We start from the raw sequence: 14,811 nt of genomic DNA, 5'->3' as shown, positions 1-14,811 counted from the left end.
CGTAGGGGTTCAATTTTTAAGGTGTCTCAACACTGTCGAAAAGCCTATAGAAAATTCATCAAAGCATACACTGAGACTATGCTTCTCAAGTGAAATCCAAATCCGATAATATTTACCTACCTCCACTCCTAACTTTGGTAATTTTCAAAATGATGCAAGCATAAAGAGAGCAAGTGACCCAAGCCCGGTGGGCACTGTTTGCTAATGTGCACATATTTATTAACACATACCATGAGAAGGCACCGTCAGTGAATGACAGAAAGAGGTGTCACCATACATGGCCAGTGCCAAGACCATGTGTAATCAATAATATGGTGATATTTTATTTGTATTAAAATGTTATTTGTATGTTAATAAATAAAGTTGCCCGGGGGTCAGAGCTATTAGCAAGCCATAGGAAAGCAGGGCAGGGGTGGCGTACACTTGTAATCCCAGCACTTGGTAGGCAGAGCTGGGTAAGTCTCTGTGTGTTCAGGGATACAGCCATTATTGGACACACATGCCTTTAATCTCAATACCAAGCAAGGAAAACCTGGAGGCCTATACAGACAGGCCGTGACGAGGCGGTCATGTGGTTGGGTTTACAACCAATGAGAAGGCAGAACAGGAACACTATATAAAGACATTAACACAGGGGTAGTGAGTTCGGAGAGGTAGGACCACTGCAGGAGGAAGGGTAAGGTTTTAGCTCTTAGCTCTGACCTCTTGGCTTTCTTCTTTGCATTAAGGAATTTGAAGAACACTGGACAAATGAGACAACTGAAGAAAAGGGACAAATCGTCTATCCTAAGAAACAGAGTGAAATGGCGTATGGGTATGTTATCTAAAAAAATTTTATGTCTTCCTAAATGTTTGTTTCTGCTTTTCTTTAAAGATTTAACACTATTTAACTTCTAATAGTCCCAGTTCAATTAAAATTTAAAGCTGACTTTGGAGTTGGAGAATGGCTCTCTCCTTCTTTAAACTCAAGCATGTTGTTAAAAGGAAAATACAGACTCCCTGTATCATGCCAGAGGAAAAGAGCCATCTTCTGCTTTGGGACAGGAGAAAAGCCAAATTAAGGGACTATTCTATTACTAATCTCAACTCTTTGATTCTATTCTGATTCTTTAAACTTTTCTTAAAGTATGAAGTTTATACCAAAATTTACAAGATTAATATATATAGATATATATACATTTTAAACTTTGTTAAGATATAAATGGTAATATACAGTACTAACTAATTCTAAAAAGCCGCATATATAGTCTTTATGTTCAAGTCTCTTATCAGTTTTTTGCAGGAAATCACGGTCAGGCCTAACATCAACTGAAGTCTCCAGGAAGAAAATGGGGCCCCACACCAACAACAATTCCACGTGGACAATAATAACATCACTAAGCTGACAAACATCATCTACAGATCAGCTTTGAACTACAAAGTGCTCAGAGCAATTTTGAGAGTGCTAGCTGAGATGATCCAGTCTCAAAGACTACTTGAATAAGGATTTGAGATAAACCCTGAACTTTGGCATTATACACAGACTGGATAACGAAGGATATAGTTACCTTTCCTAGAATTTGACAATTAACCTAAAATTTTTCTTTCAGGATAAAGATAACTTCGCCCATACCCAGCAGGAAGCAATTTCAAGAATACGACGCCCACATTCCTAAAGAGGTGGTGTGGGGTGGTTGGGTTTTTTTTTGGTCTTTTAGGTCTTTTAATGGGTTTTGGGTCTGGGATAATTTTCATTGATTAGGGGGGTTGGTTACAAGTTGTTGTAAAGGGTGAGGAAAAGGGCTAAGCAAAGGAGATTAGATTTAAGGTTCTTATTTTTTTTTTTTTTTTTTTTTAAAGATTTATTTATTTATTATGTATACAGAAGAGGGCGCCAGATCTCATTACAGATGGTTGTGAGCCACCATGTGGTTGCTGGGAATTGAACTCAGGACCTCTGGAAGAGCAGTCAATGCTCTTAACCTCTGAGCCATCTCTCCAGCCCCAAGGTTCTTATTTTAAAAAAAAGAGAAAGAAAGAAAGAAAAGAAAAATGTAAATACTTTACATTGGATTGGATTGTTTTATATTGTATACAAATTAAATATATTGAAATTGATATTGTTAGAAAATGCTATATGTATATTTCTAATTGTACCATTCATTTAACAATGTAATGCAATTTTCTAATCCTTGAATGTTGTTATTACCAACTATTAGGATATAAAGAAATGAAAGTTAGTAGTTAGACATTATAATAGAACTTGTAGTTATATTAGGTATGTTTTCAAGATTGAGTAGATATATTTTAGATAGACAGGTTATCTTCAAACCCTTCAGAGATCTACAGAATATGGCATTTAAAATGTTTTAATAACTTAGAAAATTTTTCTTTTTTGTTATGACTATGAGACATGTCGGCTCCTGACAGTACCAATCTACTTCAGAGAAAATATGGGAATTGAAAAAACTGCAATTGGAGTTAACTTTCATTGTAGCAAAAGTTAGCCACTGGACAACAAAGTATCCTCGAATCAACTGCTGACAAACAGGACAGACAGGACACGAAACAAAGGACTACTGATTCTTGTGAAAACAAGTGTGGTTATGGCTTTATCAAAAGGCATCTTCTGAGGCCAGGACAATATAGCACCATCCCTGAAGTGGCCTTCGCAATCTGGGAAAGGTACAGTGCCCTTTTCTTCGAAGGCAGCTGAACAGGCAGTGGGCCGATGGCTTCTGATGTGCAATGGGGAGGTAGCTGAAACAGTTATTCTTGAAGAGTAATTAAGCTCACACCTCTCAACAGAAGAATGGCATTTAATAGAGGGATGTGGAGAAGAACGGGATGCTGAAATGAAGCCACATACACACATAGCCAAGAAGAATGGACAGCTGAATTCAAAAAACATCAACAATTTCCAGAATTTAAAATCCTGAATCATGACATGACACTAGTGGAATTCAGGTATTTCTGGTATATAGACTGCTCTCACCCAATGTGAGGTTGAACTGTTGACCTTGTGTACATTCTACTTCACAAATGAGTCTGTCAGATACGCTAAGCCTATAGGCTGAAGATGATGCCCCAACACTGCGGAGAAACCTCAGATGATTGTCCAGGCAGCTGGCTGTTTCTGTCAACTCACAAGTTTTTGGAAGTTGCTTGCATATACTTCCTGTTTTTTTTTTTTTTGTTTGTTTGTTTTTTTTTTTTGTTTGTTTTTTTTTTTTTTTTTTTGTTAGCTAATGCTATTTCCTTCTTGGGTCTCTGAGGGAGTTGAAGATTAGTTAGTTATAGTTGACGATTAATTAGGATAGAAAGTGAATTAGATACAATAGAATAGATAATGGAATTATTTTCTCTGAATTTGTCAAATACAAATGAACTAGACATTGTTTAGGTATTTATTACTTGTATATATTGTATATAGTTATTGTACTTTTGTATATAGTTTTTCTTATGATAGTTATAAGCTTTTTCTTTTTTCCTTTTTATTAAAATAGAAAAGGGGAAATATGGTGATATTTTATTTGTATTAAAATGTTATTTGTATGTTAATAAATAAAGTTGCCCGGGGGTCAGAGCTATTAGCAAGCCATAGGAAAGCAGGGCAGGGGTGGCGTACACTTGTAATCCCAGCACTTGGTAGGCAGAGCTGGGTAAGTCTCTGTGTGTTCAGGGATACAGCCATTATTGGACACACATGCCTTTAATCTCAATACCAAGCAAGGAAAACCTGGAGGCCTATACAGACAGGCCGTGACGAGGCGGTCATGTGGTTGGGTTTACAACCAATGAGAAGGCAGAACAGGAACACTATATAAAGACATTAACACAGGGGTAGTGAGTTCAGAGAGGTAGGGCCACTGCAGGAGGAAGGGTAAGGTTTTAGCTCTTAGCTCTGACCTCTTGGCTTTCTTCTTTGCATTGGTTCTGTGTTTCTTATTTAATAAGAAGGTTGGTTACATCTACACAATGATTGTTCTGAATGAGTGAAAGAGAGGACCAGGCCACTTGTTAGACATAATTTATAAACATGCTACTCTAAAGAGGTTAATTTTGCGTAATAATTTCCTTCAGTACCCAAATCTTCCTAGAAGTTAACGAATTTTGCTGCAATATATGTACCATCAGTTTTCCTGAACTAAACATTAACACAAACATCTGGGTGCCCTGGGGACAACTGACACTCCATTGTGCAGAGGGCTGTCTGCAATCGCTGGGACATGTACAGTCCAATGCCTTAATGCTCCGCTTGGCCTCACACTGTTTTTGGGTTTAACTCTTGTTTCCTGCCTTATAGCTCACAGCTAATTCTTTCTCATTACTACCTGTGTAGCAATCTGTGCTGGTCTCTAATTTACCATGCATGAGAAACCAACTAAGGTGATTAGAACTGTCCACTGTAGAAGTCAAAGATGCTGAGTGAAATGAGAGCAGCTTTTCTGTGAACCAAGAGGATAACTCAGTTACACTAGCCTTCCTGTGTAAATCCTGAATAGAAAATCCATGCCTTTTTTAATCATTTAAATTAAGGAAGAAACCACTGCAATTCCACAGCCTAAGTGCTAACCCACCATAGGGATGAAGCAAGGACCAAGGACTGCTCATTGCACAGGTCAAAACCTTCTCAGTATTTAGTACATATGTGGTGCCGTGTGCAGTACCCAGGAATGTCTGCGTCTGTGAAACCTTTACAGATGTGTGTGTTTAACTGTTTGCCTAGGATCTGACCTTTGATTTGTTTAATACTTGACGGGGAAATCTATATTGATATGAGACTATTTAGGTCATAATAAATTTTCATCTTACGAATGGAACATTTTCTTAATATATTTTTTTATACCACTACTCTGAGCACTATTTTTTGTTTTGGTTTTTCAAGACTGGGTTTCTTTGTGTAACAGCCCTGACTGTCCTGGATCTCACTCTGTAGACCAGACTGGCCTTGAACTCACAGAGATCCACCTGCCTCTGCCTCCCGAGTGCTGGAGTTAAAGGGGTGCACCACGACCACCTGGGAACTGAGCGCTATTTTATGTCATTTATATGTAATAATTTCTCAAACATGTTCCTCAAAATAGTGTTGAGTTATATCATAAACATACCCTTAACCCTAATAAATATAAAATTTATGTCTTCAGCAAAATTGTATGATACATGCCATTATTCAACCTAAATTCTTGCCAGCATGTACCATTTTGTATTGTTCTTATTTATCATGCCGAGAAGGGTTTTTATTGTAGTAATACACACTTTACTGAATAAGTGTAACCCTGATTTTTAAAGTTGGGGAAACACTTCAACTGATAGTTGGCCATTCTTTTTCTACTCAGTACATGCTCATGTCTTTAACTCAGGCTGTCATTTGTGTGCTGATTCCCAGGTGGTATTTATAGATAATATTCCTGGCACATAAATGTATGGATATATGTGCTATATATATCTCACACTGTGATTAAAAACAGTTTCATTCTTTTTTTTTTTTGGTTTTTCAAGACAGGGTTTATTTGTGTAACCCAGTTTCATTCTTATAACATCTTTTGATAGTTTTTTTAATCAAGAAAGTCAATGTAATATAAGGCAATTCTTTTTCAAGATTTATTTCTATTATTTTTATTATGTGTAGGTATATGTGCCTGTGCACATGAGTGCAGGTGTCTACAGAGGCCAAATGAGTTGGATCCCCTGGAGCAGGATTAACAGCTGATTATGAGCCACCCAATGCAGGAACTAGGAACTGAACTCAGGTCCTTGGCAGGACTGATACATGTTCTTAACCACAGCGCCGTCTTTCCAGCCCAAGGTAATTATGTATATTCAAAATTACCAATCTTCCTTTAAGTACCTTATCTAGGAAGTTCTTTCTTATCCATTACAAAAATACTTTATCTTTTAAAGTCTTAAAATTTTGTGTTTCTTTGTATCTCAAATCTTAAGAACATAGTCATTATAACTGCCAGTTTCTATTTTTACATACTGTGACATTATAGTATTATATATATATATAGTATATATACTATATATACTATATATACTATATATAGTATATGGTGCATCCAAGTATGAAATTAATGTTTCTGATGAAGTGGTCATGATGGTATTTTTATACTACATAGTTAGTACATGTAATAAAAGAGAAACCCAGACCATCAAAGGAAACGCACAACTACAGTAACTTAAGGGAGTATGTTTCTCTTGCACATAAAGTCAGATGCAGGTATCTAGCCTAGAGCTGAGTAATGGCCCTATGCTGTGATTAACTGGCATTGGCAGACTCCACTCAACTGGTAGCAAGGTTCCTGCTGCAGTTAGCTGTCCAGATCGCTAGAGAGGCAAGAGAACTGCAAGTCAATCAATTCTGTGTTTGAGGAGTGTGCCAGAAAGCTATACTCATCACTGTTGATTCCATTGTTCCCAACCTAAGCACATAGCTGTTCCACTGTAAGAGAGGGTACAGCTGGGGGTGGGGATGGGACAGAGTTCAGTTACTAAAAGGGAGAAAAGCACAAAAGACTTGCTATTTAAACTCATGGATGTTTTGACATTCGTTAGCATTTGCCTGGTGTGCATTTGCCTTTGGTGAGTGTTTCATGGTTATATCTTCTTCTGTCCTTTTACTTTCACTCCATGCTCAACTGTTGTATTTTTTTTAATTTTAACACTATTTTCTTTTAAAGATTTATTTATTTATTTATTTGTTTATTTATTTATTTATTTTATGATTGAGTGCTCTATCTGCATGTACACTTTAATGCCAGAAGAGGGCATCAGATCCCACTAGAGATGATTGTGAGCTACCATTTGGTTGCTGAGAATTGAAATCAGGACCTCTGGAAGAGCTCTTAACCAGTGAACCATCTCTCCAGCCCCCAACTGTTGTATTTTTAACCCTCTCTTATGACTTCCATATTGCTATTAAGATGCTTGCTGACACAAGCTATCTTTTCCACATCTTCCTGTTCTGGTAGGCTGTTTTTCATTACCTACACATTTGGAGAGAACATATTTTAAGAAGGTTATTGGGAGGGAGCAGTATTCCAATGTTTCCATCTCCTGAAAGGCAAAGGCCATTTCTCTTTACCTGAACACTAAAGCCTCAGGATGGTCCCACTTACCATTGTATCTTCATTTGTGGAACCTACGTGATTCTTTTTAACTTTCCTATTGGCTAAGCTATGTATCAAAGAGGATGTTTGTTATAGCTATTTAAAAGTATATTTTAAAAATGTGCACAGTGACTTTGCAAGAGGAGAGATTATTTGGTGTTCCCAAGCATCTAATTATGCTTCAAATTACAAACTTCCCTGTTTACAAAACCATTTTATGGTATGCTAGTCTTATGAGGGACACGTGTACAATGTGGTGTGGTTATTGTTATGAAAACGTTTTTGGTTTTTTTTTTTTTTATGCCAAGCAATGTTCTTTTGCATTTCAGATGAGGTAATGGGGGAAGGTAAGTGCTCTGGTTTGAACATTGCTTCTTCCTTTCTGAAACTCATGTTGGAGTGTAATCTTCACAGTGAGGGTTTTAGAGTGTGAGAATTTAATTGGGAGAATGTAGAGATGTGTGGCTTTAGAAAGGTAATTAGGATTAGATATAGTCACCAGGGTAATGCACCATGAATGAATTTTATGCTTGTTTTGTTCTTAAAGAATAGGCAGAAATACCAGAGAGAGAAACACATGTGTACATTCCCAATCACTAGCCCTGTGAAACTCTGTACCATCCCAAAATTCTGCCAGCAAGAAGGCCACCACCACATATCGGCTATTAATCCTGGATCATATGAGCTAAAATGAGCCTTATTTGTTTTTATAATGCTGAAATCTATAATATTTCATCATTGCAAGACAAAATGAACCAATACAGAGAGGTCTGAAGGCAGGGCGAGGTGTGAATAGATAGAAGGATGGGCCCTTTTAGTTTATAATAGTATGGTTCAAGAATGAGAGAAAAGCCGGGTTGTGGTGACGCATGCCTTTAATCCCAGCACTCAGGAGGCAGAGCCAGGAGAATCTCTGTGAGTTCGAGGCCAACCTGGTCTACAGAGCGAGATCCAGGACAGGCACCAAAACTACACAGAGAAACCCTGTCTCGAAAAAAACAAACAAACAAACAAACAAACCAAAAACAAGAATGAGAAAAAACAATACTCTAGCCATTCTCTCACAGGAAGTTTGTACAAGTCAACAAGAGAAGCAAAAGAGATTTCAGCTAGTTTGTGGGGTTTAATGGGTATCACCTCTGAGGCAGGCAGGGGAGAGGAAGTAAAGCAGCCAGGCCATCTCACGCTGCCAGCTCATGGCTCCCACACAAGAATAAAGGAAAGAATGGAGGAATTGCAGAGGATGTTTACAGAAGTAAAAGAATTTGCTGATGTTAGCACATAGGGGTTGTTTGTAGGTACAGAGAAAAACAAAGAAAGCTCTAGAAGGTAGGTAGAGACTTAAATCTAGGGACTGTATAAAGCTTCCTACAAAGCATTCTGAGAGAGAAAGAGAGAGAGAGAGAGAGAGAGAGAGAGAGAGAGAGAGAGAGAGAGAGAGAGAGAGAGAAAGAGAGAGAGAGAGAGAGAGAAAGAGAGACAGAGAGAGACAGAGAGAGACAGAAGAGAGTGAGAGACAGAGAGAGACAGAGAGAGAAACTGTTTCCTCAAAACAATTTATATGCCACTAGGAAGATAAAATTAAGAAAACATGAACAGGATTAAGATAAGAAGGGACATGGCATCTTCTTGAGTTATACAGCATGTAACTCACACATTTGCATGCCATGGGAACTACTAGAAGATCTGAAGCCAGACTTTAAAATCATATGTGGATATGGGCACGCTTTTCTAGGAAATTGTTTGAAAACTTTAAGGCTAAAGTTTACGTCAGAAGGCCACTGCCAGAGCACTAACACAGGGTGCTGAGTGAGTGAAGCAAAGTTGAAATGGTAAGAATATGGAGGGAAAAATAAAGTGGCAAGAGACATAACTGATATGATATCAGCATCCATATATGGAGACTAAAGAAAAGATGCAATCAGAATTCTGGCTGCACTAGAGAGATGGGGTAAGATTCACTGATATATCCATCCTCTATAAGGAACATTGGTGTGCAGAGTGGGCTCGGGAAATTGTTAAAGTGTTTGTGACGTCAGCTAGATACTAGAATGAAGTAATTGTAGATGAGATTATGAATGGAGATTATCTAGCTACATCTGAAGTTTGTGAGAGAAATCTGAACTGATGCGATGACATCCAGATGACAGCGCAGCACATAAAAACCCACATAAAATACACTGAAATTCCTGCTTTGGAGAGCACCAATACGTAACAAGTTACAAAAGGCAAGGAGACCGAGAAAATTAATAACAAAGGAGTGTGCTCATGAGTGGAAAAACTCAAGAGAAAGCAGTTTCTGATAACCAAGAGCAGAACAAATATTAAACCAGAATGGTCAAACTTGCTCTGAGGACACAGGTGGGCAAGGGCTGAGTGGCTGGAACTGGGAACTAGATGTGATTCTCCTCATAGCGAAGTCAGTGGCTCTCTGGAGAGTAACCGTGAGTGGTGGCTTCCTCCCGAGGGGATGAGGTGAAGCCTACGCAGAAGAGCCCCCCCCCCCCAGAGAAGGAGAGCGGCCCTAGACAAAGACACGCTCATAGACAGGGCTTCAAGCTGAACTTTTCACAGTCAGCTCCAGTCGTCTCACAGAGATGGAAAACAGCACATCAGCGGAGACTGGGAAAGCGAGGAGGCTGAGCTGAAGGGTGTAAGGGGAACAAGAAGATCTGAACGTAAGTGGTTTTGGACAATGTGGTAGAAATTAAGGAAGGACACTCAAAAGAGAATAAAAAGCAAAGCTTTAGTGGAAGGGTAAAGCTGTACATTAGTAAAAGGCTAACCAATACCAAAATTTTCAGCTTTCAGTTATGCTGCGGAAAGAAGGGGAAAGTCACCACCATGTTGACCCAAAACGTCGTTTGCATAGGGGATGGACAAGGTGAAGACTTGGTGACTAGCAAACCTGAGTCTCTTTAGATCAACTGTGATAAAAAAGGAGCCTATCATCTCCTGCAGCTGCATGTCTTCTAGATCCTGAGTTCCTCCTTAAAGTCTCCAGAGCATCTAGGAAATAAGGTCCTTGTTGGCCCCAGCCTGCCTCCACCCATGCTCAGTCCTCTCGGCTGCGTCCTTAACAGCATGGCTACACTCTGAGTCCTCCCTTGCCTTTCAACAAGTGACTGCTTCTGCGGTGAACCATACTGACTTCGTTACAACCCCCCCTTGTCTACGCAACTTGGATCACATTTCACCCTCTTCTGAAGGCCACCTCTCATGATCGATTTCCCTCCAATCTTCCAAGTAGAGCAAACATTGCCAAGACAGCACTTAAAAGGTTTACTGTGCTTTTCTATTCTGCCCCTTCCCCACCTTTTGCCTACCAAACTAAGGTGTGTCACTGTAAGACTTTTGTCTTTTATTTCAAGTTCCCAGTAACACTGGAGTGCTTACTGAAGTAAAGGGTCTAACTTAGAAAATCTAAAGGACAGCATCCAAGAGGAAGAGTCCGTAATAACCGAAAACAGTAGAAAGGCATTCACAAAGGAGTTCCTGGGGGCGTAGAATTGATACTCAATGAGAACTTAGTTGAAAAGCCCATGTCTCTGTTAGTCGTAGATCCATTATAGCATTTCAGTGGGGGACTACAGCCCAAATTCTACTTCCGAATGCTAGAACTCAATATCCAGATGGCAGTCACCAGCCACAATGAAAGGAAAACACATTTTCAGCTACAATAGCCTACACTTCTGCATGAACAAGGAAACGGGATAGGAGAATACATTTCTTTGCCTGTGGAGCTGTGGGAAAAGCTGTCCCCAAACACTTGTGAGATCAACACTTGGCATACTCGTTTTGGAGTAATGACTTTATAACTCCTATAAATAAAAAGGAATTCTAGGACAGTTATGTTTAAAGAAATGAAGTGCTGTCTCAGCATCCTATTGTAACAAACCCATCATGTCGCTATAAAGAAAAACATGCCGAAAGAAATCTAGAAACCAGGAGACACCAGTTTGCTGTCCAGGGAGCAACATGTAAAGGCAACAGAGTTCAACCAAGACTGCCTGTGTGAATTGGTGAATGTAGAGACTCACAGATACTCAGGATTCTGAGAATACATTATGCTTGAATGCTCAGCCCTAAACAGGACCTTATATCAGCCCCTGCGCCTCAGGGGGTGAGAAAGTGAGGCAAGAATGTAAGAGCCAGAACAGAGGGAGGAGGCCTGTGAAATGTTGCATTCTGGGTGTGACACAGGCAATACAATCACAGTCTCACAGAACTTATTGAGGCCACCACTACCTGCACAGGAATGAGTCTGTCATGAGTCCACCATGGATCAAAGTGGAACTAAGATTCTGGAAGAGTGGCAATAATAGTCGGATGGATGCTCCCATGTGACCCTCCAAGTTTCTAATAAAGCTTAATCGTATACAAAAGCCAAAAAGAAAAAAGAAAAAAAAAAAAGAAATCTAGAAACCAGCTACGGTGCCCATGTCATGGCAGTATCTGCACACTTACTACTCAGAAGTAACAAATGCCCTGAATTTCCCCATGGTTAGCATATGACTCCAACTCTACACGCCATCTTCTGAGAATGATGTTTAAGCTGGTTTAATCCACATGAATTTCTATGCACACTGCTCCCTAAGTAACAGCCTTCTGATCAGAAATTTAACATTCTTATCGGCAAAAAAAGGGCCCTGTTCTGAAGCAGTAAATCCACCAAGTTCCGGAAGCACAACCCTTGCCCTCTCTCAGCAGTTTCTAACGTGGAAGACTAGGCCAGCCATCCCTGCACTCTAAGATTCCTGCAGAAGTTCTGGACAATGTGTGCAGGGCTGGGAAGGCTGCTGTCACCGTGCTTAGAGCATCCTATCCTTTGCTTCTTGTTTTTTGTGATCTTTTTAATACTCCTTGATGTCCTTGGGAAAAATAGTTACCACTTAATTTTGTGCATTTTGTGATACATGCTTAAACATGTATTGATAGCGTGCACATTCACATATTTTGGTAGCATTTGTATTCACATATTAGGAGTTGTCTTCCCAACATGACTTTTTTTCTGTGTATGTATTTGGGGTTGTCTACTTTTCTTATCTATGAATGGACTTCCACTAGATTCAATAAACCTAAAAATGTAGGTGATTTATTTCACAAATTTATTTCACAAAAAAATCTCTTCTTTTAAAGTTAAAAATGAATGATAAAGAAAATTATCCCAGGAATATATTTAATTGAAATCATTTAGCAGGGATGAATAGAGACATTTTATTATATATTCTCAATTTTCCAGGTACTTTTTAATTATTTTCTCTGAGAAACCATCCTTGGGATTCTTCTACTGTCAAAATAGATGAAGTTAATTAGATCATAGTAAAGGTCATATAAAGTAGGAATCTATATTTTCTCTTTTAAAAACTGAATTGTCAAAACATTCCAGTTTAATTGACTTTGCTTACATTATAATTCACACATGTAAGGGGATAATCATTTTTATTTAAATTTTCATTATCAAAATTAATGTGTGGAAAGGTTAACATATCAAGCCTAAGACTGCTATCATTTTAAAAAGCCCCTGTTATGAGGTTGGTCCTTAGCTGCTCTCTGGGCACTTAGGCTTTTAAAAAGTTCCCAGCATTCCATAAGTAGTAAGAGTGGCTTATAGGGTATACATTCTCTCTGTGAGTGATATGGGTTATACCAAATATGAACTTTCCTGTTGGGCATTTGGAATGTGGGTATGTGCTTGGCAATAGGTGCCAATGTTCCCCAGGGCACCAAGCCTCAAGTGAACACCCTTAGTGGGCACACATTGCAAATGTGGTACCAATCCTTCACGGAAGATTCCATTTGGAAAGGCCTCTTTGAAGCTGCCGCTTGATGTCTCCAAGGTTTGTTCTCCATTGTCTTTTCCCTTCACTGAGTATGCTTAATACTCTTCAGCTAGAGTAAATCATCATCCGTAGTAATGACTGACTCCTGTGATTCAGTCGGAATCTAGGTCCTCAGAATCCCCAACACTTAAGCCATAAAATATTTTCAATCAAAATATCTTTGTAGTTTCCCATGGTCATATTGCTTTTTGTTCTTTTCCCTAAGCAAACCAGTTAGAAACATAGATAAATAGACTTCATAGTTAAAACAGACAGTTACATAAACTTTGCCATAGTAATAATCTCATTAGGAAGGGAGCAGAAAACTAACCATCAACTAATTACAGACTCACAAACAATATAGGTTTTCTCCTTGATTACAATATTTCTTACAAACTGTAGATTAGTTGCAAGAGATTATAACCTTTATAACATTGGAAAACTCTCCAGGTAACTAACAATTTATTAATTTTGCTCTCTTAGAAATGAATTTCCCTTTAAAGAACAATAATCAAGCCCAATTATTTTAATTTCAAAATGGACTATATTAGCCTAAAGACACCTTGTCTTTGTCTTGAAAATGATAATATATTAAGCATTCACTCACTTCATAGCACATCTTAAAAATCAAATCTACTTAAGTGAGAATCCCAAACCCTGTAGACTGAGCTCCAGCACTTCTCAATGGTATTTCCAGCAGCAGAGAACTTACATTTTTTTGCAGTGTGGGCATTTTGCCAGAGTGTTGAACCTCAGTTCCATCCACTGTAAAATAAACAGAGAGGGATTTGAAAAGAAAAACAACTGAAAACCAGCCAATCTGAGAAAATGTTTATTCTAGTCTGAATGTCACCAGGGATCACGACAGCAGCCATCAGTCGCCTTCTCCCGGCTCCACGGTTTTTCACCTCCAACAGTTCTCTCATGCCCTGAAAACACATTTTGGGATCCCAGTCTGAACCGGTTCCCACGCCTCTCTCAGGGCTCTGACGCCATCTAGACTTGCCTCGCAAGAAAAGAGAAAGCAGTTCTACACTCACATTACCTCTTTCCTCTGCGCTTCTCAGTTGTTTATGAAGTAGATCATGCACCTTCAAACTTTATCTTCCTTTAAGCCCTGAGAGCCAACTTGTAAATGCTTGAATATTTTGATTTATAACTTCTTTCAGCTTTCTGTTTTACTTGTGTGAGAAGCCACAGCACACATAATAAACTAACCAAATGAAATTCTAACAGAACTGCAACCAGGAAACTATCTTGCTCCCTCTTGTTCGTAAAATGCAACAAAACCACATTAATCCAATGGTACAATTTTCTTCTCTATCTACCAGTAAATGTAATAGAATGTATAACCTTTCTCATAAGACTATTATTCGGATTCTCAAAATAGCATAGAGACCTTAGGGCAAAGTTTTTCAAAGAAAGTTCCTGTAAATTTAAGCTAAAATCTTTATCTCATGAAAGTATTTTCAAAGGGCTTTCTAGGGTGGTGTGGCTGTTGCTCTGAGTTTCTGTTGATGTTGAACAAGCGTGGGGTCCAGGGCTCTCAATGACACCCCAACAATCTAATTATCCATCTTGCTTTAAGTAAGATAATAGTATATTTCTTTCATGGTTTTACAGGGATATAAATATGTCATTAATTTGACTCAAAACTAGTCTCCCATATAAGAATTAATTTTTGCTTGGGATTCTAGGTGTCTAACTTCTAATTGTTGTGAGTTTTCAATAACTTATGCATATTCTAATTTTTTCCAAATAACAAAAGATAATTTTAAGAAAATACCTTACGGGTTTTTCTTTTACATTTTTCTTTCATTCCCAGATTTAAGAAATGAGCAAAGGGTGTGGATTTCCTGTGCTCTGTTTCTTCATTTTAATTCAAACTTCATGAAACC

At 38.5% G+C, this 14,811-nt stretch overlaps 1 protein-coding gene across 1 annotated transcript in view; it reads right to left on the bottom strand.

Annotated features, from left to right (window-relative positions):
* Pip4p2 (phosphatidylinositol-4,5-bisphosphate 4-phosphatase 2) overlaps nucleotides 1-14,811 on the bottom strand; it is a 61,569-nt gene that overhangs the window by 3,556 nt on the left and 43,202 nt on the right. The window contains exon 5 of the mRNA XM_059253886.1: nucleotides 13,626-13,678. Within this exon, the coding sequence (XP_059109869.1) occupies nucleotides 13,626-13,678 (53 nt within the window). The remainder of the gene's footprint in view (nucleotides 1-13,625; nucleotides 13,679-14,811) is intronic.

The sequence above is a fragment of the Peromyscus eremicus genome, chromosome 2, assembly GCF_949786415.1.
Source record: "Peromyscus eremicus chromosome 2, PerEre_H2_v1, whole genome shotgun sequence".
Classification (NCBI taxonomy): domain Eukaryota; kingdom Metazoa; phylum Chordata; class Mammalia; order Rodentia; family Cricetidae; genus Peromyscus; species Peromyscus eremicus.
The sequence above is the reverse complement of the archived record's forward strand: the minus strand, read 5'-3'. Positions and strand labels throughout refer to the sequence as shown.